The sequence below is a fragment of the Astatotilapia calliptera genome, chromosome 22 (genome assembly GCF_964374335.1).
Source record: "Astatotilapia calliptera chromosome 22, fAstCal68.1, whole genome shotgun sequence".
Classification (NCBI taxonomy): Eukaryota; Metazoa; Chordata; class Actinopteri; order Cichliformes; family Cichlidae; genus Astatotilapia; species Astatotilapia calliptera.
This window is the reverse complement of record NC_137442.1, coordinates 21,057,057-21,083,990: the sequence shown is the minus strand read 5'-3', so window position 1 is coordinate 21,083,990 and position 26,934 is coordinate 21,057,057. Positions and strand designations below refer to the sequence as shown.

At 41.8% G+C, this 26,934-nt stretch overlaps 2 protein-coding genes across 11 annotated transcripts; one reads left to right on the top strand and one right to left on the bottom strand.

The window, feature by feature from the left end:
• The first annotated feature begins 1,874 nt into the window (after positions 1 to 1,874).
• Positions 1,875 to 14,709, top strand: sgce (sarcoglycan, epsilon). Of its 10 annotated transcripts, none has more exons than XM_026156119.2 (12): positions 2,003 to 2,178; positions 7,542 to 7,664; positions 7,864 to 8,021; positions 8,465 to 8,537; positions 10,294 to 10,492; positions 10,990 to 11,152; positions 11,258 to 11,472; positions 11,942 to 11,968; positions 12,398 to 12,586; positions 12,919 to 12,962; positions 13,480 to 13,517; positions 14,181 to 14,709. In XM_026156119.2, the coding sequence occupies exons 1-12, from the start codon at positions 2,130 to 2,132 to the stop codon at positions 14,229 to 14,231; spliced, it is 1,329 nt and encodes a 442-aa protein (XP_026011904.1). In that variant the 5' UTR covers positions 2,003 to 2,129; the 3' UTR covers positions 14,232 to 14,709. The 10 variants fall into 10 exon arrangements, 9 of the variants coding, with proteins under 9 accessions (XP_080152188.1, XP_080152189.1, XP_026011904.1 ...); XR_013904544.1 differs by lacking the exon at positions 2,003 to 2,178 and adding an exon at positions 4,166 to 4,313 and having other exon boundaries at positions 13,378 to 13,517; positions 14,181 to 14,573; XM_026156115.2 differs by lacking the exon at positions 2,003 to 2,178 and adding an exon at positions 4,166 to 4,313.
• Positions 14,710 to 17,037: 2,328 nt separating this feature from the next.
• casd1 (CAS1 domain sialic acid O acetyltransferase 1) lies at positions 17,038 to 26,018 on the bottom strand. Its single transcript, XM_026156113.2, has 18 exons — positions 25,561 to 26,018; positions 24,380 to 24,476; positions 24,012 to 24,132; positions 23,229 to 23,273; positions 23,051 to 23,113; positions 22,924 to 22,968; positions 22,702 to 22,825; positions 22,103 to 22,317; positions 21,583 to 22,002; positions 21,388 to 21,477; positions 21,174 to 21,293; positions 20,299 to 20,455; positions 20,084 to 20,163; positions 19,758 to 19,859; positions 19,428 to 19,568; positions 19,030 to 19,107; positions 17,802 to 17,894; positions 17,038 to 17,678 (listed from the first exon to the last, which is right to left on the bottom strand). The coding sequence occupies exons 1-18, from the start codon at positions 25,802 to 25,804 to the stop codon at positions 17,409 to 17,411; spliced, it is 2,505 nt and encodes an 834-aa protein (XP_026011898.1). The 5' UTR covers positions 25,805 to 26,018; the 3' UTR covers positions 17,038 to 17,408.
• Between the last annotated feature and the right edge of the window lie 916 nt (positions 26,019 to 26,934).

The window sequence follows — 26,934 nt, the reverse complement described above, 5'->3', positions numbered from 1 at the left end:
GGGATTTGGGTGGGGTAGAGAGGGTCAAGGACCACTCTGACTGTGTGATGCGCGTTCAAATAAGGGTTTCCAAAATGTGGATCGAGGACCAGAAAGTGGCCTTGAGGAGTTTACCTGGTTTAAGTTTAGAGAAACAAACAAACAAACAAAAACAAGTAAAGTTGGATTTCACTCAAAGTTCAGTCTGATGGCAGAATTTGAAGAAACCCTTAAACTGTTTTGTCCATCGCTTGTATTACTATAAATACACATGCAGCTTTTAAGTCTGACTGGAGAAATGTATAAGGGGGCAGTTTAATCAAACAGCTCTGAGCGCCATCTCACACATCCACCATGAGGAACTACATTAAAATTGCAATGATCTCTTTAGTTAGTCATCTCTCTCCTCAATTAATTCCTGAGCATTCATTTTTTAAAGCCCCATTAAAGAAGATCAGAGTAAAAAAAAAAAAGAAAAACTATCTGCCTGGGTTGCATTCAGTCAACAGACCCCACCAAAAGCACAGGACTTAATTCATGTGATGAAGTGCTAGAGAAAAGGAAGCTTTGTAAACATCCAAATGTGTGATTATTTTTACAAACAGCACCAAGTTACATAATTGCTGTTGTTATGTTATAATAGACGGCATTGTTTCTTCTAACTTTATGAAAGCACAAGCTGTGTGCGAATTTGGATGAGGCCTTCTGAGGAAAAACATTTGCTTGTTCAGTCAACATTTAACCAAACCATACTCGGTTAATACAAATGTGAGTCGCAGATTAGAACATGAACTGTTATAAGTTGATTTGGGACACTTCACACTTCAGATGAATTTTCAATAGGCCTACATCAGTTTTGAATTTAGAAAGTGCATTAAAAACAAGTCTTATGCTTTGGCATTACTGCAAGAAACACAGTCTATGCAGTGCATACATTTACTAAACACCCACCACTGCTGACGAGAGGATTTTGCATCCCCCCCCCCCCCCCCACCCCACTGTTCAAAACAAGCCAATTGAGGACAATTACAATTTAAACTGATGTTCACTGCTACCAAAAAGAACCGGATTGGACAGAAATCAGTCTAAGTCCGTATCAAATTAGACACACTGGGGCCTTAGCTTCTCTCCAAGTCACAAATTCTGCGCTTTCCTCCATTTCTAAGCATCATCGTACATCCACAGACCTATAGTGGTTGTTGTGATACATTCATACCCAGTCCAAACACTGGCTATGAGAAGATGTTGCTAAGCAACCTAAAAATAATCTTAAGGGGATAAAAGGGGAGGGTGGAAGAAGAAAACAGCCAGGAACTGCAGAACACAGAGGATGGATGGCATCATGTCTATCGCCACTGAGAAAGCCAAGAATCCAGTCACAAATACGAATTTATCAATCAAGAAGCATCCCAGTGACCACTGCTAGTATGTTAGCCAGAATTAGGAGGCTATTCTGCAATATCAAAGTGCCCTCTCAGTAGGAGCTGACATCAAGGGAAGCGGGGGGGGGGGGGTTGAATTAAGGCTCCTTTAGTAGATGTGATTGGGAGCCAAGGGGGTCAAAACATGACCATCTGTCTGCTTGGACTGTCTCTGCAGGGGGGGAGGCTGGACAGATTGGAGCAGGACTTTCCAAACATGCCTCTGCTGCTTACAGCTGTGCACAGGAGGTCAAGCACTGCTGAGGTGACTTGCATGTTTTTAAGAGGGTGTATCTGTGTTTGCAAGTCCTGATCCAAGAATAAATCAACCCCCCCAAAACACTAAAAACTGTGGCTTTTAGTGGGAGGAATGCTTTATTATGACAAATCCCATCAGTCTGAATACAAGAAGCAGACAGATAAACAGCAAAGCACACACACGCACACAGAGGCAGCCACTCCTTGCAAGCAGCCAGATATAATCTAACCGTTCCGAGAGCATCACACAGAAACATTTGGTAAAGGCGTGGCGCTCCTATATTCCGATTCCCATCATGTTTTACCATGTTTTTCCATCCAGATGTTCAGCCAATGAGCGGTCCTGCTGTGTTTTCCAGTGAAGGCAGGAGGAGGCGGAGGGAGGAATGCTGCAGGATGCTTATTATTATGGCTGTCAAACCCAGTGGCGATTAGACAAAGCGGTCCTGTTTAATGTAAAGATTCGGGGAGATGATTTGCACCATGTCCGCCGCAGCTGTCGCGGTATGGCTTGGTACGGGTACGTATCGACTGAACTCGGGAAATATCCCGACATCTTTGAAAACGGTTCGGCTCTGGTGAAGTATCCGAGCTAGTTAGCTAGCCAGTTAGCTAGCTGCCGTTGAGCATTTTTTTTTCCAAGAGGCTGAGGAGGAGACAAGAGGAAAAAATGGCTACCAATTTGACAGCTAGACCGTTACACGTTATGGGTTTTCACAGTGCACTTAGTGACAAATTGTGTTCTCTACGGTACCTTACATTTCCAGCTGTTAGTAACAACGTTTCTCTTGCTAGCTGTGTTTCTTGTCGGTCGTTATTTCAGCCTTTTCCCCCTCTTAGCGCAGGCCTGGTTTATGTAGAACAGGTGTGTTATGAATGCCTAATTACCTAGCTCCTGATAGTTTAGCAGCTCAGGTTATCCAAAATTTAATGTAGGGAATAGGTTCGTTTATTTCAATACACTGCTCCTAAAAGTCTGCACACTCATAGCTGCCACTTTATTAGGTACTAATAGCCTATACAGTCTCTGCAATGAGTCCCACCTCCATGAAAGATGTAAGGTTCAATCACTGACCTAAGCCTGAGATATTATTGTGGTTACAATCTTAAAAGAAACATATACATTAGATTTCCATATCAGTATAGCCTGGAATCAGCAAATGTTGTTAAAAAGTGCCTTTTGATAACAATTAGTTATCAAAAGAAGTGCTGAGTAATGGATAATGTCATCTCAGTGCCCCAGTTTACTGCTATAACACTGGTCTGCATATATACGTCATTCTTTTTGCTACTGGGAACTTAAGACCAGCTCTTTATTTTGCTTTTTTTTTTTTTTAACCCTGATGATGACAATTTTAATATCCATCCATCCAGCCTGTCCCAGCTGCCACGGGGCATATGTCAGGGTAATGGCACATGGCATGAGCATGTATTGAGACTGCGGTTTGGGAAAGCACTCAGAGGGGACTGGTGGTGGGTCCCGGGCCGGGCAGATTCCCATGTAGTTATGAAAGGCGAAAGCATTGAAAAAGAGAGGGAGGATTTTTACCGACAACATCACATGGATTTTGTCAGGATGAGAATGTAATGTAATAGAAAATTCTTAACAACCTGGATGAATGCTTCCCATGCTTGCTTCCTTTTGAACCCATCCTCAAGCACCAGTTGATGGATTTCAGGACAGACAAAAACACCTTCCTTAATTTTGGCTTCACTTTTCTTGAAACCAAATCTTTTCAGTCCAGTTGTCTCTAGTTGTCAAATACTTGCGATATTATAACTAAAACAAGGAAATGAGACATTCCACATGAAAACAGTTTTCAGATTTGGAAAATAGCAAGTAGAATTTGTTAAAGTGCAGGCAAAAGAATCCCAGTAGCAAAACACTTGTTGACCAGTTTGTTTTTTCAGGCTTTGATAAAGCGTCAAAATTAAGGGGCCCATTCACAGCACTGTTACTATAGTGTTAACTAACATGAAGAGAGTGGGATATTTTACTCCACAGTCAAAACACACTATAGCTTTATACACAGAGACCTAATACTCATAAATAGAGAAGTGCTATTGAGTTTGAAAGCGGAAGGGCTTTCAAACTGAGAGCTAATCCTTCACAAAGGCTAGTGTCCTATTGTGCAATTTTCAAGATAGTGTCAGGATCTGCACTGAAATCTAGTGGCTTCTTCTCTGACCATATGCCACCTCTCCAACAAGCCACATTAAATTCAGCCTGGCAAATTGCTTGATATAAATGCGGCAGTCTGTAGTGCAGTATTTGTTGTCAAGTCAGTATGCTTACATTTTGTTTTGCACTTTGTCTAGATTGGTTTTAACATTTTGTGAAAAACGCCTACGTTAATATTTTAGAAAACATTTCAAACTCCTCTAAAACAATAACTATGACAACAGGCTTTAATTAATGTTGGACGGGTGCAACAGACTGAATCAGATTTTTGTCAGAGTGCTTTAAAAACTGGGTGTTGTTGTTTAAATTGCTGCTAAAAAAAAAGAAACTTGTTCCATTCATGCTTTTATCCATTGATCCAGTAGTTTGCACTGTGCATGCCTATGACACGAAACACAGCGCTTTACACGGGAGAAATGTCCGTGTGGAGCAATCCGTGGCCTTGAAGCAGAGAGCAACCGTGTCCAGAGACGGTGAGTGGGTGTGTGCAGTGGTGCACGTCATGTGTTGACCCGCTGTCCCCCTCCCCTCGGTCATAACACAGTGACACGCTCAGCTGGTTCCCCATTAATACTGGCATTATTGTTTTGAGTTGTCTGCTGGCCCCCAGACTTGGCCCACTTTCTTCTGCTGTAGCTGCACTTTAATGAATTTGAACGTCATCTAAACCTTGTCCTTGCTAGAATTAGAATTCCTCCTAAATCATTAACTATTACAGAAAGCAATATTTATTCTGCTTAACGTGATGTCGATACTTTGCAGCACTGTTTTAAAGCTAATGAGCACTGTAGATACATTTTTTATTTACTTACATTTATTGAGCGCGAGAGGATGGAACCGGTGGTTTCTTGCCCGCCCTTGTCTTTATCCGTTGACTTCTGCTTGTTGTGACACCAGCAGCGACTTTCACTTCCATGTCTGAGAACAGGTCGATTCTCAGACTCTGTTGGCAGAATACTACAACAGTAGCGATCCTTGTTTTCTGGGCTTCCCCGCTAAACACCAAAGGAGCACATGCATTCCTCATGACCCAGACTACATGTGCACATGAAGCTGACTCAGCAGAACTAAAGGACATCCTTCTGTTGTCTCTCATCTAGTTTGAGGCCTCAGTTAGCTGGAGCCAATTGAAGGAGGGAGGTTTACTTTTCTTCACGTTGCCAATGGCATTTTTAACTAATCCAATGTCAGTCGTGACATTATCCCAGTCTAAGGTCAGCCCAGAAAATCATAAAGTTGGTTAGTTATTTCCACCACCCCTAAGGCCTGTCAAGCATCTACTATGGTATGATGGCATGTGGGTTAAAAAATTAAAAAGCAGTGTTTGAATGATTTTAAGCAATTCATAGAGAATATAGACGGTAGTGCAACATTTCTGTTGTTGGGGAAATCTAGCTTCTTATATGTGTTGTCATGCACATCTTGCCTCACTACCTTTGTCCTCCAACTGAAACTGCTGGGTTATTATGCAGTGGACAATTTACCATTAACCTTAAATTGGTGATGTATTGGTGTACGGTGGAAGTGCTGCTGGTCATCAACTCGAGAAGGCCTGGCAGAAAGTCATCCTGCTGCAAATAAGCAGATCTGATGCTATTAGCAAATCCTCGGTGTAGCTTAGTTAGTGATCTCTACTTACACTGGCTGAGCCATAAGTGGAAGCTGCTGCATTGAAACATACTTAAGCTTCACTGACTAAAAAATAAAATTGTCTTCATCCCTAAATCTTTGTTGTTGGATGAAAAGGTTTAATATCAGTAGGTTAAAACACTTCGTTTTTTCTTGAGGCTGTTCGAATGTCCTACATCTCCCATCTCCGAATCTCTTGCAAATGTTCACAGCACATCCAGTTTTGGGCTCGGACTAAAGCAGTGTAGCCAGGATTTGACCTTGACCGGCATGGTCTGAAAGTGGTCCTTTGTGTGGCGGAGAATTAATGAGGCCCAATGTGTCACATAATAGAATCCGAGGGCGTGCATTCAGCTTTGAGGATCGACCGAAGTCATCAGCGAGTAAGCGGTCTGCTGAGACTGAATGATGGTTTATTTTTGGTCTCAGACTAACCCAGATCCTAATGCGATGGGTGCAGCGGTTGCGGTGAGAAGAGCCATCGCACAGATTAGTCATGCCCAGGTGGTTTTCTTGAAAAGAGATGTGGTGGATACGACCTCAGGTTGTTCATCTAACACCACATTTAGCAGCCGCTAAATGCTATTGATTGTATCTTGCCGTGACTGAGCCCTTGGGGGCTGTAGACACATGGTCAGTTCAGCATCTCTGTCACTGACCACAGCTGTAGGAGGGTTTAACATACATGTGGGACTGTTTTATGTCTTTAGAGTTGCAGTGTCTCACTGGTGTACTTGTAGATGCTGAGGGTTTATTAATTAACTGCATCTAATGCTCACTTCCCCTTCTCATTGACATGAATTAAAATGTAAATCCTGATATTACTCTCTTCAGTGCATTCTCCTTGAAAGTCAGCCTGTGTTCAGTGTAGAAGAAGAAGAGTACTTAATATTATGATGCTAATGATAGAAAATGCTGGGTTGATTAGCAGATTAGAAAGGGTTGTAAAACTTGGGAAAACCAGCCACTCTTTGCCCGTGGGAAGGCACATATGTACATAGAGACTTTACCCAGGCTTTTACCTAGTTGCTTAATGTGTCTGGAGTTGTATGTCCACGGGCAAGAACAGTTCAAACCCCCTCTCTCTCTCCCTCTCTGGCACTTCATAGCACAGATCTCCAGTCCAGTCTCCCTTCCTTCGTCTTTGCAAGCCCTCCTCCCCCTCTTCTTCTTCCTCATACACTCGGCCTCAGTCTCCCATGGTGATTAAAAATTGAGTTCCCACCCACTGTGGCACAGAGAAGGCAAAAATCGAGAACGGAAAGAGAGAGCGAGAGAGGGAAAAAAAGAAAACTGTGCTAAAAAAAAAGCCGTGCTGTACACAAGCAAAAAAAGATGAAGCAAGAGAGGAGGAAGTAATGAAAGAGAAAGACACAAAAGGAGGGAGAGAGAGAGGGAGAGAAATGGGTAAATCACCCCCGGTCTTACATTGTGTAAATTTTTGTTAAGGGGCTACCATTTCCCTAGTGATGCCCTTCACAAATAAAGACTAAATGTTTGTGTTTGAAACGGAGCGGGGGCTAAAAAGACAGCACAATGGAGATCAAGTGGGGGGGAGGGCGTTAAAAGAACTCTGTACAATATGAGTGACTCTCATTACTGCTGCTTTCACTCACAGTACCTCAGACGCTTTCCCTTTCTTTAACTGGTTTTGTCAAGCGCCTCTTATTTACAGAGCTGTAGTCTGTCTGAGCAATAATCTGAGTTTTTCTCTTCACACTTGTTGACGTTTGTGGGAAGTGAATGCTTCTACCTTTACAAGAATGCAGATGCCAGGCAAGAGAAACAGATAGAATAGATCACCGCAAACACTTATTGATTTCACGTTTAAACTAGTTTAACATTTTCTCTTTTTTTCCATTTGCTGTTGCTGGCAGGACATTAAAGTGGACTTTAAATTGGTTAAGGCTATAAATAAAATAGATATGACAGTCTACACAAAAACATTTGGACATAGTGTTTATTGTGTGTACCAAAATATGAAAAAGCACCAAGGTCCACTTTATTGATGAATAGTACGCATACAGGAAATGTTCTGCTTACTTCTGTTGTCTTTAAAATGTGTGTTTCAGTGGTCACCATCCTGTCGAGGTCGCACGCAGACCGTAATGTCTACCCGTCTGCAGGCGTGTTGTTCGTCCACGTTCTGGAGAGGGAGTATTTCAAAGGAGAGTTTCCTCCTTACCCAAAATCAGGTATAACGCTGTCACATTCACACTGTGATCAAAAACATGTTATTATCATGTTTGTATAGTATATCATCAATATATCTGAATATCTAAATACATCTGAAACATTTGTAGAGGTGGTGATTGCATATAAACTCCATAGAGCGCTGCTTATTTCATAACGCACGTTATTGGCCCCCTTACTGTTCCTCTGCTCTGTCTGCAGGTGACCCCAGCAACGATCCGATCACTTTCAACACCAACCTGAAGGGCTACCCCGACAGGCCGGGCTGGCTACGATATATCCAAAGGACCCCACATAGTGACGGAGTGCTCTATGGTTCTCCCACTGCAGAGCACATTGGCAAGCCCACTGTCATAGAGGTGGGTGGTTGGACTGCTTTCAAAGTGAAAAGAGTGGAGATTAAGTAATTTGTGCTGCTGCTTATTTCAACTATGGAAAGTGACTGCTTGTTTTTGTGCCAAAAGTCTTAAGTAAATTTAAAACATTCAATGAAATCTGTCAAGTTGTAGTCCAAGGATGAGTTGGAATTTATTTCACTGAGCCCAGCTGATTTGCATATGTGTTTGGAAGCGACGTAGTACTATGTTACTCTTGCAGATGCTAGACTTAAATTCCTTTATACTTGTTATGCTTTCCCATAAGCTACTGTACAAATTCTTTTCCCAAAAGGCTTAAAGTGTTCAACGGCGCCTCAGCTGGGTACAGAACCTGGGTCGTGTATCGAGCTCAGCCTTGTCTGGAGAACTGCTGCCTTATAAGCTGGACTGATCTGGGCTTAAACTTTCACCTCTGTGTCCTACAGATTACTGCCTATAACAGGCGCACTTTTGAGACAGCGCGGCACAACTTGGTCATAAACATCAAGGCTGCAGAAGGTAAGAAGAACTTGTACATAAGAGCTTAGAGCAAACTGAGATCAGATTGCACAGCTTCGCTGATTAAATCCTGGAAGCACACTCAGTACTTGGACTGTGTAATGAGCTTCCCTTAAGAGAAAATGTTGTCTTTGATTACTTTTATCAAGCATAACCAAAAGTTCATCGTTGGTCTTGGAATGTAAATACAGCAGACGATAAAGTAACATCACTGCACTGAGTAGCTGTTCTGAAGCTTTAATAAGATAAGTCAATTTCATGTCAACTTGTCAAAATCTGTGGATGAAGGTTATGTGATACGATCTAGGGCTGCCACGATTAGTCGACCAGTCACGATTACGTCGACTATCAAAATCGTCGACGACTGATTTAATAGTCGACGCGTCGTTTGAAGCTTTGTAAGATCACAAAAGACGCAGGAATAAGTAGTAGGATTTAAAAGTGTAATAACGGACTGAAACAGAAGATGGCAGCACTGCATGTACTAGGATGCCAGGTGCCGCTAAAGCCCGAAGAAGAAGAAGCTGTGTCCCAGAATTCATAGCGCAGCCCAGCTCAGTTTCCAACAATGGCGGCAGCTAGTTAGTTTTAATATTACTCTTATTATTCTTTCTGGGTCACAAAATAAACGTTTAGCATATTTTCAGGCGAGAATGTAGCTGTGTAAACCTCAAATATCTGCTCAGTTTATCAAGACGCCACATATTTGCAAAAGCGCTCTGACGTTTTCGGAGACGTCAGTTACCCACTAGCTCGATAGCTAGCCGGGGGCAGGGCTCACTAGAGCCCGTGAGAACACCGGACACCCGGCAAATAGTTTTCAAACCCACCGCCATCTTTCGCTACTCAGGTTAAACATATATAAGTCACTTAGATAACTTACAAATGTTATTGTTTGGCTTTTTTTAGTATTTTATTTGTTCCTGAGTAAATCGGTTTGGCTGATATTAAAGTTATAGTTTTTACACAGCTGAATAAACGTCAAGCAGACAACTGATTATCAGAAGTGTGAGTTGCTTGAGAATATACTCCGGTGTCCTGTTATATTTTAGATAGCAAGGAGTTTATTAAACTTCACCGAAACAATCTGCAAATTTCATTAAAATTTAATAAACTATCATCTTGTCTTTATTTTTAGTTAGCACATACCTTAAACACTTAACGCTGTAAGCTAATGATAGTTATATAAGAGCAGATGCATGCTGGTACGTTCAATGGATGATCTGATTAGTCGATTAATCGCAAAAATAATCGGTGACTAGTTGACTATCAAAATAATCGTTTGTGGCAGCCCTAATAAGATCATAATGTCTTGAAAGGATACTTGAAGGACTGTATAGTTCTAGTGAAGTGTCCACTTCAGTCAGTCATGGTGAAAACCCCACACAATCCTACCTCAGTTTGAGTTTTCATTGTATTGCTGTGGAGAGCATCTCTGCACCTGCGCTTCTGTAGATTTGCTCACTGCCATATTGACCCATCACAGTACAGGCAGTACAGTATGAACTGAGTCAGGGGGAACGCTCAGCAGCTGTTCAAACTGCTAATGTAACATCACTCTCCCTGTGCTGTGATGTCATCTGCCATCTGGCCCCCGAAGGAAGCAGAGTCATAACAAGGCAGCGCAGGCAAAGCAGTGTCCGGTGGACAGACTGGTAAAAATCAGTGTCAGCTACTGTTACCTCAGCCTGCTGCCTTTAACCTCTTTAAGTCTTTCTCTCTGTCTCTCTGACTGTGTCTTTGTCTCTATGCACAGAGTTCCCCCTGCCTTACCAAGCAGAGTTCTACATCAAAAATATGAATGTGGAGGAGATGCTGGCCAGTGAGGTGCTGGGAGACTTCCTGGGAGCGGTGAAGAACGTTTGGCAGCCCGAGCGGCTGAATGCCATCAACATTACATCGGCACTGGACCGCGGTGGCCGGGTGCCGCTACCTATTAACAACTTAAAAGAAGGGTGAGGATCTGGACGTGGGTCTCATCTGAGCAGAAACAGAAAACATTTGTGATTTTTTTTTTTTTAAGTAATCCCCTACTTACATATTTTCCTTTACAAGGATTCAAGGATAAGATTTAGCTCTACTCGGTTCTGCTCGTCTGTGCCAAATCTCTCCATGAGTGACCTCTTCACCTCTCTAAATCAAACAAATCAACAGTATTTTCAGCCCACTCACATTATGTTAACATTAATTTAATTGGGGCTTTGGGGATCCTCAGTTTTCTGTAAATTAGATGAAAGCACGTAGCCGTCTACACCGATATGCTGTCAGTTCCTTTAACTCAGATGGGAATAGCCAACATGAGCTGCCATAAGTTGTTCATCAAAGATTTACGCTGGAACTTGAAAGCTAGCTCTAGCAGAGCACTCAGCAGGAGAGAACACTTGATTATTACAAACCTCAGCATAAACTTGTAAAATTAGACTCCATCTTCTTCTTCTCTTCTCTCCTCTAGCGTCTATGTGATGGTCGGTGCTGATGTTCCCTTCTCGTCGTGCCTGCGGGAGGTGGAAAGCCCACATAACCAGCTGCGCTGCAGTCAGGAGATGGAGCCCGTCATCAGCTGTGACAAGAAGTTCCGAGCTCAGTTTCACATCGACTGGTGTAAGATTTCTCTGGTGAGGATGCGTTCCAACAAATTCACTAAAAATGCCTTAAAATGCACTAAAAGTATGCAACCTCTAATTGATCTTTATGTCTTTGTTTTTTTTTTTTCTTTAAAGGTTGACATCAACAAAGTAGTCCCAGTTTACGTTACACGTCCCGAACCCGGAACAGGGATCCTGCCTGAATTCGGGGAGTACAAACCCCCGTCTGAGTCTCTGAAAAGCCGGGACTACTTTTCCGACTTCCTCGTCACGTTGGCTGTTCCCTCCGCCGTGGCGCTAGTTCTCTTCTTCATCCTTGGCTACACTATGTGCTGCAGGCGGGAAGGGGTGTAAGTGTGCTCGGTCTTAACATTTCTATGCAAATTTTGCACCAAATACCCCAATAAGCAGCCAAAAGTGTACGAGAACCATATGAGAGACAACAAAAATAAGCCTGAAAAGCTCAGTTAGCTGTAGGATAACTGAAAAAGAATGGAAATCTGGACTTTAACTGCAGCTTGTCATTACCATGCAGTAGTTAAGTTCCTCATCACTGTTTGTCTCGGGTCTCTGTGACTCTTGTCATCTGCATCTTGATGTTTTGAAGCATAGCCACAACATGGATGATCAGTCATCCTCATCCATCGTTTACAGGCTGGGATAGACGTGTGCCTCCCCTCCCCTTTTTATTTTTTCACTCAGTGTTCCACATCATGTCCACCTTGTCTTTATTCAACAATCCATTCATTCACTTGTGTGCAGATGTTGCTTTACCTATTAATATTAGTATTTAATTCATCCATTTTGTTTTGTTTCTAGGGAAAAAAGAAACATGCAAACACCAGAGTAAGTGTTTTACCTCTCCTGTGTTCTTCTTTTAAATTTTATTTCTGTTCCCTCTCCCTCTGTTTTTGGTTTGCAGTTTTGGTCATTTATGTTGTCATTCATGGCTGTTTCATGTCCATTCATACGCTCATACGTGCGTTGGCATTGGCATCCATTCATTCAGTGGGCTGCTGAAAAAAATGTAATGACCAGCTGTAGGATTATCAGAACTATGTACTCAGCATTACACCTAAAATTTAATTCAAACAAATGGAAAACAAACCCCTAAAAAAGAAAAAAAGAACAGCAGTAGGTGAGGTTGGATGTTATAGTTCTGTTTGTGCATGCACAAACTTGAGTGCACATCACTTAAGCTTTGATGAGACAACCCCCTACCCATGACACAGAAACGTGCTGCAATATGAATTCACTGCTTCTCCCCTCCTCCAGCATCCAGCTGGTTCACCACAGCTCCATCCAGAAGTCCACCAAGGAACTGAGGAGCATGTCAAAGAACAGGGAAATCTCCTGGCCGCTCTCTACGCTGCCCGTCTTCAACCCAGTCAGCGGCGAGGTGGTTCCACCCATCCACCCCGACAACTACGAGACCACCAGCATGCCGCTGATGCAGACACAGGCGTGAGTTCAGGGATTTGGTGGGAAACATAAGACGGATGGATGACTAAGTACAGCCACACATACGCCCACACTCATTAGCAGATGCAGATATGAGGCTTATAGGTGTTAAATGGAAAAGTTGGAACAATGCCATGTTGTTTCAAGCACTTTCCAACTATGTGGTGTTTACAACTATAGCTACAGAAAGCAAGTCAGGCCTTTGGAAAGTACAACTAGAGCTTAAGAGCTTCAAGCTGTCCCATGATTTCTCTTAATGGGCTTGAAACTAACAAAAAAAAACCCAAACATTTTTATAACATGCTTTGGCATAATATTGTTGTTTATGATTTCAGGAATCTGCAAAACCAGATTACGATACCACAGCAGCGGCCATCAGGTGAGAATCTTAAGACAGCCGTCTTGTAATATGAAGCAGCTGAATGATTAGAACTTTCAGGAACATATGTCAGGAGTATATTTCCAGGAATTCTTTGAAATGACAGATGTTTAACAGCAGCTCATAGCATAGAGTCAGCATACCTGGATGTCTGCTATTGGTAACACACTCTCTCTTGCCGAATGTTCATCAGGACTTCAAGTGCAGTAAAGCATGCCTCTGAAGGTTTAAGCACCTTCACAGTAAAAATGACTTACAATTCACTTGCCTTTATATTACTTCTCACTAAATTCAGTTCTTGGACTATACTGGCATCAATAATGTGAATCCATATAAAACCACTTGGCTTCATAGTTTCTTATAACTTCAGTCTGTTCCTTCTGCATCACTGCACTGTTATCATCTGCTGCATGAGCCGACTAATGGTGACGCTGGCGTGTGAGCGCCCTCCTGTGAGCACGGGTATCAGCTGCATGATGCACTAACCTAATCCTCTCTCTGTTCACTGCTAACAAAGGAGATAACTATGTCATGTCAACATTTCGAAGGCTGGAGGTAGGTGCTGCCGGCTGTTCATGATTTAAAGCTGAGATAATTTGGGATCCAAGCAGAGAAGCTGCAGGAAAAACTGTAAATGTTCAGATTTTTCATCTTCTCCATATTTATTTCACCATGCTAAAAATGGTTGTGTTGCAAAATCCAGAAGACATGACTCTTGAGAGAGTGGTCTGAAGTAAAATTCTAATTTCTCCTCTGAAATTCTGGACCAATTGTCCAAAAATTAAGTGAGCATCATCTGTGGACTTTGTTAATCTTGAGGTTATAAACTTCAAAACATGATCAGTCTACCGTGATGTGCAGTGTCTCATTGTAGTTAGGCATTTTTATTTTGCTAAATGTCAAATCATGCTTTAATAAGCTATTTAACACCTGCAACTAACTGCAACTGTGATGCTTTTGCAGGCCTTTAAATTAGACAGAGCATAAAATTATTATGCTTGCAAGTCAGCTACTGTAGGAAGGGACCAGGCAGGGTACAAACTGTCAGTCCTAGTTGTCAATAGCATGCATCAGTTACCAGCGAACAATAAGCACTAACAAAGTGTGTGCAGTCTGCTTGGATCCCAAGCATTGCTGCTTACATCTGTATTTAGTGTTAGATTTCTGGAAGTTTTGTCACGTCTCTGTGGTTCAGCTGTTGCTTTCACTGTGTTCCAGGTAAATGGTATTCCTGAGGAGAGAAAGGTGGCTGAAGCTCTGAATTTATGACCAGAAGCACCAGTGTTGCAGCTGCCCCTCTTCCTTTGTCCTAAAATTTGTGCCAACCTGCATGTGTTAGCAGTGAAAATTTTATCGTCCACTTGCGCACTTGCACCTTGACTAGTGAGTGTGAAAAAGACCCGAAGAGCTTAGCCGATTATAAAGATAACTTAGACTATTTTGGAATATCCGTTTAAATGTTTAAAGTGTGATTAATATGTTTGTATGTCATACTGCTTTGCCCAGCGGACCTCTCGGGGCGTAAGGGTGTTTTATATTGAAATGCTTTCGTCGCCATGTGTTAGAACATTTGTTCAATGTGTCATATGATAATAAACTCTTTCAAAATAACTTTGTCCCAGTGGAAAACAAGAAAAAACACCCCCTTCCCACTCCATCCACTAAAAGAAGCCAAAACAGCACATTTTTATGAAGATATTCTTAATGTACAACTTAATTCTTAATGAATAAAGGCATTTATAAATAATATGGATACATTTCACATTTTTTTAAGACATCACAATTTTTTTAATACATGTAATATATTTCAAAAGAGGCCCTACACGGGGTATAAATAGTTGTTGCTTTTACGTAACCAAAGAGATCAATTAAGGCCCGATACATTAACCAAATTTACTGTATCGCGGTTGTTCACTAATAGATGAGAAAAAACCCCAAACCATCATACAGATCAGTAAACTTAACACACCAAAGAGAATAGAAACATCTATATGCCATTCTCATCTGTACAGTGAGGTGCTGAGTGGTTAAAAATTAAACATTTACTTGGCTCCCAGTTTGAGAACAGAACCCAAACAACCAGAAAGAAAGATGAAAGCTGCACATTTTGCGCAAATTGTACCGCTGTGAACCCACATTACATAAATGAATAGAGGATGACTTAATGTTTTCTACCTGATGGCAGCTGAAATAAAAAAAATCATTTGCAATACATCTGTTATATTGTCATAAATCTGCAAACAACATTTGATTGAGCCAAAAAAGAAAAAAAGAAAAGTGCATTGAGTAAGTGCACTGGTACTGTGCTAAACTCAACGTTAAACGCTGAATATTACCTCAACAAGTAAATAAAAAAATTTAAAAAAAAAGGGGGGGGGGGGAAGCAGATCTTAAAATAAAAATCATCTCCCCCTCACATGTTTGCCGTCCTGGCAAACATGTGAGGGGGAGATGAGGAGGGGACAGACACCGCCTGATGAAATGTACGACATTTTTCCTTAACAGTAATGTCAGCTCACTCAGTGCATTACCTAGTGGTTTCTAAATGATGTGGTTGTGGCCCCCCATACAAAGTGCCTAAAACATGGAAGTTTATGATCACAGCTGCATCACAGATGTAAGTCTTCATCTGAAGATGTACTGTAGGTATATGCCACTGGGAAAACCCCCAAAACAAAACACCACACAGTCTGTTTAAAAGGCATCACTAAGACATCACTTCAGTCACTCATTCACTGACTACAAAGTTCAGTGGCTGTGGCACCTCAAGAAAAACAGATTGGTAACAATTTAATGGAAATAAAAAAAATAAAGTGTCTTAGTGAGGCGTTGGGTAAACGTAATTTCCATCATCTTGTACTTTGAAGGATGTGGAGCAAATTCCAAGATCAGTAGGAAAGGAAAAAAAATAAAAAAATAAAAATCTAAAATCTCTCAGGCTATGCAAGTTAGGTTGAGCTCAGGTGACTATAAGGGGGGGTGGGGGGGTGGTGTCATATTGCTTGTGGGAGAAACCACTCCCATAGGGACAAATTTTATCATTGGTTTAAAAGGCAGTCATTCAAAACAAGTTGATCTACAGCGCCCCCCTGCAGCCTTTCAGAGCCACCACAGCCCCTTTCTGCACAGGTCAAAGGTTTTCCTTTAATTTGTCACCCAGCAGTTTGCTTAGAACAGCATGTGAAACTTGGTACACTTTCTGCCAGAGGTATGAGGCATGTTTCAATGGACATTAAAAAAAACAATAACAGACCAAAATTACTGCGGAAGCAACGCTGTATAAAATAAATCTGTCACTACTGTACAAATATACACAGACTAGGAAGTAAGCTACAGATGAGACAAGACGGCTAAAAGGATCAACCTCACCATCAGGTAATTGTCTATGAGGGTCTGGGATGGATACAAAATTGTCTATAGAACACTTCCGTCACAAACAGCAGTCGCAGAGTATAAAATAAAACAAAGCCAGCCCCCACCTGCCCCACCCTCCCTCCAAAAAAACCGTATAAAATATAAACTTAATTTAAATCATTAAATACTGTACATGTCACATAGAATTTCAGCGCTACAGCAGGTGACCACAGCCTTTCAGCAAAATTACGCACAAAAAAAATAAAATAAAAAATAAAACACAGCAAAAACACGTCGAAGGATATTCCAACATATTAACCATTGCACTCCAAGTTTTCTGACTCTAGTCACTCTTTGATCATCCGAGCCAGTCGTTGGTCCATATATCTCATATTTAGATATCTGACGCAGTTTGAAGTCACCAGGAATACTGTACAACGAATGTTGACGATAAAAATGCAGCACAATTTAACGCATTTGTTGTAAAAGAGTAGATATCTGAATATGCAGGTTATGGATCCACCTGAGTGAAATCCCTCCTTCAGCTGCTACTGCACAACATGGACGGAGTGTGTGCCAGGTGATCCCTCCCAAAGCGATTTACAGGAAGTTCTGCATGTAACAAAAACGTATTATCAGCGTTTGGCTAAACAGACGCGACGCTGCCAAATGCAGCAGGCATGAGTCTTAAAATGAGGACGTCGTGCTTTGTTTTTTTAGATTCTGCATTTCCAAAATCCTGAAACCAGATATTGTAAACATTTCATTGGTTTTTTTTGTGTGTTTTTTTTTTTTTTTTAAACTCCTTTCCCACAATTTTGACTTTGCTGTTAAAGGAGTGACTCCTTCTCTGTTGGGAATTTGTCTTTTCTTCAGTGTGTGACTTTCACAGCAGTCAGAAAAGTACGGACTCTGCTCAAATGTGGCCAGCGGACAGACTTTGTTCTCCCAAGGGTCACCGCTGCCAACATCGTCTCACCAGTAGCTAAAACACAAGGCTGCCTCCTGACTTCCATCTGTACCTCACTTCAATCTCAGCAGGGTCTTAGTGGGTCTCCCGCCCCTCCCCCAGATCCCCTCAGGAGATGTCCATCAGGCGCCAGGTGTGGGCTGGCCAGCCCTGGACACCAGCAGTATAACGAGACTGAGAATCCCCATGGCCCCCAGTCTCTTCAGCAGAGCCATGCTGTCTTTGGGGATGACCACCTGGGCCAGGTCGTTGGTGATGAGGGAAATCTCATGAGCCACACAAACAAAGATGAAGGTGCTAACCAAAATGTTGAGGGAGGGGTTTCCTGGGATGAGGACCAAAATCCCCTTGGTGTCAGCTGCAAGCCATATGTGGTACTGGCAAATGAAAAGCTGTGGGACACAAAAAGCATGGTTTTAAAAAAACACCTCTCATAAGACTCTAGTCTTTTGTGATTGGAGATTTATTTAAGGGTTATATTGCTAACTGTGACTCTAAAGCAAGGAGAACCTTACCTCTAAGGAGATCTTTCCAAACCATGCAAAGAATGAGCTATATATAGAACGGGCATAGCCAGGAATGTTCCTGATGAGAATGAAGGCCAAAATCTGCCCACAAAACAGATCACAGACATTTTTAGGAATCCAAGTGTGACGTTACAACAGGTAAATCATGCTTATCACTAAAAAAGTAGCAGGTCAAGCTTGTTGAAGAACTGTAAACACTAAAGTGGTGTAAACAGACGAATGGTTAAATATAGTAATGGTGGCAATATATGTAGAAAACATATCTTTTCCAGTGTGAATTGACTGTAGATAACATGGTGAGCTATTAGGCTTGGTCTCACAATCATATCAGACTGTCATGAAATCATGTTAAGTAGTAAATTTAACTTCATGACTCAGATGACATGGGCCAAAACTACGAAGAAAGCTCATCATATCCAGGTTATCTGGATTCACTTTGCCTTACACTGGGAGGCATGATAAGCAGTCAGACACAAAGCTAGATCGTCAGTTAATCCAGGATTGAATCTTTAAAAAGACACCTTTAGCTTTTATTCTCTCAGCTGCAACATCAGTGATGTTTGAGAGCAAGTAAAGAATAAAAGTAAAAGAATGAATTTAAAATTAGACAACAGAAAAAAATAATAATAAAGTTGCCTCTAATAATTTATATTTCTTACTGATCAGAGAAAGGCAAAGACATTAGACACTATTAGAAAACTTAGACCTTTCTACTGATGGTGCACAGGAATGGTGATGCTATTTTCCAGAGAACTGATTGGTCAGCAGACAGCGATTTCACACCTGATGATCTCTAATCTTGTTTGTGGTACAGGTTTCCGAGGCAATATACCCTGAAGTTACATGCATGAAACATCACAGTGCAGGCCTCTGATGTCAGGGTTGTTTCCAAACATGTGAATTAGCCAATCAACACAGAACAGTGGGCGAAAGCGCAGATGTCCCAAACAGTTCAGACATTAAACAGTCTTTAACCTTCCAGCTTTTTAGCACAAACTCTGTATATTGTTCATCTGAGCTAATGTGAGAATGAGGCATTTAAAGCCTCAGCGTCATCAGTCCTGCCTCCAGGTGCCACCTCTTAACCCAAAATCAAATGCAGGATTTCCAGCAGTAACAACTAATCGGACTCAGAGAACCTTTCAGACTTGATCGCACCAACACTTCATGTGTGAAAAGCCAAAGAAACAAAGATAAGGACAGATAAAAACTGTACCTGGACCACAGAGATATAGGGATGCATCTCGTTGCACTCGGTTTTGGTTTTGCAGCTGCTTGCCCATATTGAGTAAGTCTAGAATGACGTGGAGAAGATTTTAAGTGCCACATTTTTCCAAACAGCCAGTAAGTTAAGCTGATACTGTAATCTCCAGTTAGTACAACAAGAACTTTCCAAGGCTTTGTCACATAAGTAAACATGGCTCCTTTTTAAGCATTCCCTTTTGCACATTGTGTTTATTACTTAAATATACAAAAAAGTCTAAATTTAAAAAAATAAATATTTAGCATTAGATTAGAAGAATTATGTAACAGATGATAACTGATCTAAATTAAGAACTAATGCTCAGCACGGGTATTTTGGTAAGACCCAAAATATGTGAAATGCAGACTTACTATGAAGGAGACAACAGAGAGGAAGAGGAGAAAGTTGGAAATCTTGGCAGAGAAGAGAGTCTCTCCTTTTCCCTCTGACAGTACCTGACGCTTCTGCAGCACCAGATAGATGAAGGCAAATAACATGCCATGTATCACCGCCTGCAGAGGAGTGCCAACACATTAAAAGATTACAGCAAAGGCCAGAAAATTTGTTATCACTTCGGTAACAAATATTATATTAAAAAAATAAAAATTAAAAAAAAAAGGGGGGGGGGGGGGGTGTTCTGTCATGTGAAACACGAGTGGACAAAAGCCTGGCTGCACCTTGAGGAAACACATTTGACTTACAAATCGGTCCAGCTTCCATCTGAACCACCACTCGTGGATGCTGCCATTCAGCTCGAAGAGCTTAGAGATGGGCCACACAGAGAAGACGCGCTCAAAAACGCCCTGGAGTCATAATGCAAAACACAGAAATTACATAAAACAAGTAGCATTTTAAAAATGGAGTAAACATCCGATTTAAAAAAATAAAATAAATCATAGCACAGCTTAGTGGTCAATATGGTGCTGCGTGAACAACTTAGGACATGTGACCATTTACATCTCTTAAACTTAAATATGCAATTAAAAGAAAGTAGAGTTACACTTAAGAACGCTTTCAGCTGACCCACCTGTGAAAAGGCAAAAAAGCAGATGAACATCAGGAGGCCCAGTAACTTTGCCAAGACCCCAAAATGCCAGACGCCACTACCTGTCCAACAAGGAAGACATATGAAACGCAACCCTGCTGCTTGCACTTATGACATGAATTAATCAACTGTGTTTATTCACACAGTGCAGGACACGACTGAGCGGAGTATATAAAGGTCAGTAATTTGACACCTACTGTTAGCCGTCTTCTGAAGGATCTGAGGCCACATAGCCATTGTGGTGTAGATGACAACAAACCAGAATGTGACCAAGGGAACAAAGTAATAGAACTGGTACGGTCGGTCCATTACCACACACAGCACCAACACCAGGAAGTTCAGACGGAAAAGCACCTGTGAATGAATATGACACAAACACCTAAGCAGATACCCAAAAATCACACTATTTATCTGAACCCAAATTATTCTGTAATAACAATCATAATGTTATTGTCACAGCTGCCATTTTTAAAAATCACTCAGTCACCGAATCCCTAGTTTTGACCACTGGATTTTGTTCACAGAGCGGAAACGCCAACACTTCAACTTAAGTTTTATTTTGGTGACGAGATCTAAAGTCACAGGGAGCCAGTGTGGAGTGGAGGACAAGGACTGTTTTTGTGTAGGTGAGTGTTCAATGCGTGGCGTGTCAGGCAGATTATGAGTGATGAATGTTCTCCTGCAGGATACCACAGTCTGAATCTAGAGGAAAAGGTCATGGTGCGTGTTGTTGTCCTTATGCACCGCCTTTGGTCTTGAACATTGAGGTTTCTTTCACTGCCGTTTGGTCTTTGGGTGACCAAAGTACCAATAATGATCCTCTACTTGAAAGTTTGAGAGCTGATGTAAGTTTGTGCAAGTCTGAGACATCAAAGTTGTCACATGCATGTAATCAGAGCGGAGGTGATCCCCCCCCAAAAAAATAGCAGCGCACTGGAAAATCGTCCAATTGTTTTTCTTTTTATGGACAGAACTTCTCTATTACACCTCATGTGCATGATTGTCTGCTATGACTGAGAAACAAATGTCAATAAGAATATAAAGTTAAAGTATAACTGAAAGCACCCCTAACCTGGCACACTCTGTAAAGTCCAAAGTCTCCTTTGAGCCAAAAAAACGAAAAGTGTCCATAGCCAGTTTGAAATAGGTACGCTGCCACCAACACCCGCACATGCATGTACACTGGGATGAACTGAAAGACAGAAAAATAACCATCAGGCTCTTCAGACATCAACATACACAGCAGGAGACTCAAACTGATTTTTGTAGACATAATTGGGACTCACAGCGCTCGCTCCAGATATGTGATAGATGAGGATGACGAGCTGCATCCAGCCTTTCCACTCGTCTGTTTGTTCTCGGTTGAGTAATTTTGCCTGCGTGGAAGCAAAGAAAAAAATAAAATAGTGAGATTATTTAGAGACTGTTATACTGTGCTGTTTGACGCAAAAACAAAACTTTACTGAGAAGCACCGTCTCACCTCCTTGCTGTTGTCACTGTAAAACACTCCCAGTACAAATATGTAGATGAGAGGGATGAAGAACGTGGAGTGCGTGTAAAACTTCTGCTCTTTCATGAACACATCTGCCCTGTCACAAAGGTAAAAATAGCCCATGATGACGCCCATCCTGCAGAGAGCCTGAAAAGGTGCTTTTGGGCCGGGGGGAACAGCTGCAGTGGCTGGCTTCTTCTCCTCTAGGCTCTCCACATCAGGGGGCACGTGTCGGCGGTGGCGATTGTTGCCAAGGATGTGGAAGACCATGATGACCACGGCTGAGCCAAGGAAGAAAAGAGCCGACAGTTTCTGGAGCAAGTTAGGGGCTCGTAACGTCTGACAGCATGAACCGTCGATGGGCCTCAGTATTTTGTTGCACACAGAGTTCATGAGGATCATGGCTCCCTGCCAGGATGGTTAAAAGGAGAGGTGAAGGGGAAGTGGGTACTAATCAAGGATACCGATAAAATAACCGCACTAAAGCTGGACTCATTAATTAACTTACCACACTCCTGGTGCTCTCAGGCAGGTGCAAACCATCATCTGACTTGATGATGGTTTCCAGCGCAGCCTGACGGGAAGCAGCCACCAGTCTGACCCGAGATCTGCCATTACGCTTGCTGCTGTTGAGCACATCCACTGCTGCTTCATTGTACAGCTCCAGCTGCTGGTTGGTGATCATTTTCCTGTTCTCACTTAACACCTCTTCATTTACTGGATCTGCAGAAGGAGTTTAATCAAGAGGGTCCATGCATGGAAACATGAAGTGAACAACCATTGTGCAACGTGGGAAATGACTATTGAGTGTGAAATGCTAAGTAGGAGGTTCAGAGATGTCAGTGTGGCACCTTATTTATTTTGCCTGTTTGTTGTTTGCAGTAAATTCTAACAATCAAAAAGTTAAAAATGGAAAATGTTTAACAAACAGATGTGAAGTACAGCTGCAAATTTATTAGGCATGTGTGCGGATTGGAAACTATTAATTCCTCTGTATGTTAACACCAAATGAGTCTTAATATTTTCCAGTCATGCCTCATACTTTACAAGCCTGTCTATGATCATAAAAAGATCTTGTATTGTGTGAGTGGCTGAAGCTGAGCACACCTTGCAGCACCCAGTAGACCTCCCCATGCTCAGCCAGCTTCTCCAGCTGCCCCATGATTGCAGTCAAGTTGACTTTGTACTGCTGGAGGGCCTCACTGCTGCCACCGTGCAACTTGATGGACCACTGTGTAAATGGATAAACAGTCAGGACTGACATAACTATCGGCAGCCACCACGTCACACTTGTCTCATATAAAACATGCAGGCATTTACGCAGGTTACCGTGGCAGCTCCGAGGACGAGAACATCTGGCTTTGCTGAACCTTCCTGCAAAGCAAAAGAGACGCCGCACTTAAGTTTACGAGCGGCACTTGATTCGCAATTTCCCCCACTTGTTACCGTTACTCACACGTGTCCATGATATCAAGCGTTCCTTCATTGAATTATTTGCCTCGGGGTACCACAGAAAGTCCTAAACACAAAGATGAAGTTTGAAAAGAAATCTTGTGGCAGAGTGTTTAGAAGAAAAAAAACATAAACCGAGAACATGTTAAAACCAGGAATATATATATAAATAAATAGCTCACCACTTTAATAGAGTAGCTCTTGTCTTCAAAGGAAATGTCCTCATGCTTCAGATGTTAGGAAGTGGACAGACAGAGAGGAAGTGTGACATACAGTCAGTGATGCTTTGTCCCAGCTTGAGACCAAAACAGTTAGTACTGTATAGTTATAGGGTTATCCCATAGCTTCATTTATCTTGTTGAGTTTCTGTGCAAGCCGCTCGACTTTAACCTTTTTAAACATCGCATTTCCACAATGCCATCTATATCAAGCTTTAAAGTACTTCCATCTTTTCATAAAAACGACTATTTATTTGACAAGTCAGCAGGGTGATTTTTTCTAACATAAAATCGATAGTCTGAAGTTAAATTATCAGACTTGAGAGAAGTACGGAGGAGCAAAGTAACTATTGCTTTTAAAAGCCACAATTAAGCCACATAAATATGAATGACTAGTCAAACTGCATTTTTTTGAAGTCCTGATGGTCTGGTTATTTATTAGAGCTGACGGAAGACACACAGCCTTCAAAGCAGCCACGATAGGTACGCATGAATCTTAGTCTGCTCTTCTAATTAGATTTAGGTTGCAGCCTTGATCAGTCAGAATTTAGAGCCATCTGTGATGGAAGAGAGACTTCCATTTTGAGGTTGAAATATTTTTAGTCAGTTTATAAACTTCCCTGGAAGCAATGGGCAGAGTGAGTTAAAGCATATCTTTGTGCCTCATATCTGTAGATCTGTTTGGCTTGTACCATCACTATTGTGAGAAAAACCCTGGGCTTGAACAGTGCAGTTTCTCATTATTACCTTAATCCCCTCTTCTTTTCGTTCAGGGTTGATAATTTTGATGAAGGAGTAAAACAGCTGCCTGATTCGCGAATCGCCAACAAAGGCTACCCGCTTTTCAGAGAGGCAGGTTTTGGCTTCACTGTAAAACATAAAAGGTTGGTGAGGGCCAAGCACAGATAAAAAACAAACAAACAAACATTTATTTACTGAAGTGAATAATGTTTTTGTCCTTTATTTGTCAATGAGTGATCTTTTATCCCAAAGTCCTTAGTTGAAATTACCCACAAACCCTTAGTGACTGACAAAAACTCACAACATCACTGCCACACATTTAAATCTTTATCCCAAACATACAGTGTAATAACTTCAGAGGTGGTGTGACTCACATGCTTTTGTATTTGTGCATCATGCAGCCATAAGGCTGCCATACATCCTCCCCCAAGTAACGTCCTCTGGACAGCAGCCATTCACACGAGTCCCCTCCTGGAGGCAAGACACAGAGAACTTTCTGGTGAGGCGAAACAAACAAGATCTCGCTTTCACTCACAGTTTCGCTCCGACTATGACAGAAACCTGCTGCCTCAATAGTGCCCTGGCTTTTCATTCTGTGCTGTCAAAAGGACCATACAATACACGGCTCTGGCAGGGGCCACAGTGCAAAATGAAGCCATCAGCGATCTAGCTCGAGCATAAATCTCTCCAGCTATTCATTTGTTCGCAAAATGAATGGAGCCATCTGCAGCTGAATCAATCCACAGAAACAGGCGAACATGAAAGGTGGGCAGACCAGCATGCAACATCATTCTCAGCCAAAGCAGCTGCTCACAGCACACTCTGCTCCCTAACCTTTTCGTGGGTGACGTCCACACTGAGCAGCCTAGGTACGACGTACATGTAAATAAGCCTGCTTTATTTATTCATAGTCCAACTCTATGCTCTGAGGACGTGTCACTGTTTGTCAACCAATTTATGAGCAAACCCTTTACTGATACATCCAGTGCACTATGCATATGCAAGTTACAGCCCTGGAAAAAAGAAACGTGCAGCTACAATGTTATCACAAAGCAGCAAATCTAGAGTTTTTGAAGTTGTGAGCAGGGCGACAGGCACATTTGTGGCCAGTCTTACCGACAGTGCATTTATTCAGGAAGCTAGCTAAACACCATGTCGGGCGTATTTACATGACATTGGTCTCCAGGTGCAGATCAAATACACTTCCACGAACCTTTCCAGGGCTTTTCCAGCAGCAATAAAGCGTTTCTTGCAGCAGGAACGTCAGCAACATGTAAACACAGCTATTGGCAGTGTTAGCAGCTAACCAGCTGGATAACGTCGGGTCAAATTCACGCTTCCTTTGGAGACTTAGTGCGTGAAACCACCTATTTGCGGCACGCACGTTTTCAGGCGATAACTTTAACATCTAGAAAGCATCCCGTGACAAAAGCACGGAGCCCAGTAGTTAAGAAAAGCGCTGGCATGCAAGCAGCTACCTAGCTACCAGTAGCAATGTCAAGTGTTTCCAGTGGCCGCATCCACATTAAGTTGATCAAATAAAAGCAGCACTCACCTTCGTAATACCGCGAAGCAGCGTGAAACACGAGGAGTAAAAGAACAGCAACCAGCGATATCAGTTTCGCGTTTTTTATGGTAAAATGTTGATTTATTTCGCGTTTGCCCAGGCTATAGGCCAGGACCGCCATCTTTGCTCCTCCATGACAACAGGCAGCTGTGCAGTCTCGCGGCGGCGGCGCTCCGCTCAGCTCACCATATGCCAGCTCCACTCCCCGGCACACCGCCTCCTTCTCCTCCATCACTGCTGCTTAATGAGTCAGGTGCGGTTCAAGGAGACCTTCCAGCGGGTCTAAATTTGTCAACAAAATTATTATAAATAATATTATGGTGAGGCAAATCGTTTCTTTCGGGTGTCTGTAAAAAAGAAGAAAAAAAAGTTTTATGCTGGAATGATCACAAGCAAAAGCAGGAATTTGGAGATGGTAACTTTTAGAAAAGCAAAGGCGCACTGTCATCAGGTCGATTGAAAACAGTGGTTTATTAGTTTGCACTGTTGGAAGAAGGCGTGGCTTTGCATAAAAAAAATTAATAATTAACCTGTAGTTTAGGGTGGAGGGGCGGGCTGTTAGGTGTCATGCGTTAGATGTAAGTAAACCGGCTTAACTGCATGTATCCATGATTGTGCAAGTGTGTCAAACCTGTTACATTTATTTATACACACTTTTACACACAGTTGACTGTGTGGAAGAGTAAAAGACGAAGTAGTAGTAATGGGTTCAAACAAAAACCAGACATCAAGTTTAGGGGTTTTTTTGTTTTGTTTTTTTAAATTAGAGAGTATCAAAGTGGCTCTGTAGTGCAGATTTTGCTGTAGATCGATACCAAGTAACTACAGGGCCAGTATTGCTAGTACTAATACTCCTACAGGTACTTTTTAACCTATCAAGTAAATTCTAAACACATATTAATGATCACTAAATAACTGATTTGCACAGCATACCCAATATGCACAATATATGTTTTTATTTCCAAAAAATAGTGACGTTACTACAATTCAGTGAGCTACATACTGAACTTAGAGGTTAGAAACAAAGAAGAAGGTCTCTCTACTTAATAGAAAGGTTTCAAAGAATCTGAGAACATGGTATATATTTCTAAATCTTACATCTGAGTCTCCTGAGCTTCTTCGGGTTTCTGGGGAAACTGAAGATCAGGTGTAAATCTATTCAGAGTATGTAGCCAGTTCAGGCAGAAAACCAGTCAATTTCAAAGGTGCGACATAATGGTGTGCCACTGTAGGCACACATGCTTATGAATATTGTTGAATTACCTTTACCTTACATTGATGAAAGCAGGAATTTAATCATATCTGATAAAAATTACACAAGTTTAATTTACAGTATATGTTAGGTATTTTAGTACCATGGGA

Coding starts and splice junctions, on each gene's coding strand:
- casd1 (XM_026156113.2), bottom strand. CDS start 25,804: ATGGAGGAGAAGGAGGCGGTGTGCCGGGGAGTGGAGCTGGCATATGGT. Junction 24,133..24,379: donor ATGCACAAATACAAAAGCAT/GTGAGTCACACC, acceptor TATGTTTTACAG/TGAAGCCAAAACCTGCCTCT. Junction 20,164..20,298: donor CCTTCAGAAGACGGCTAACA/GTAGGTGTCAAA, acceptor CTTGTTGGACAG/GTAGTGGCGTCTGGCATTTT.
- sgce (XM_026156115.2), top strand. CDS start 4,181: ATGCTTTTATCCATTGATCCAGTAGTTTGCACTGTGCATGCCTATGAC. Junction 8,538..10,293: donor AAACATCAAGGCTGCAGAAG/GTAAGAAGAACT, acceptor CTCTATGCACAG/AGTTCCCCCTGCCTTACCAA. Junction 11,473..11,941: donor TGCTGCAGGCGGGAAGGGGT/GTAAGTGTGCTC, acceptor TTTTGTTTCTAG/GGAAAAAAGAAACATGCAAA.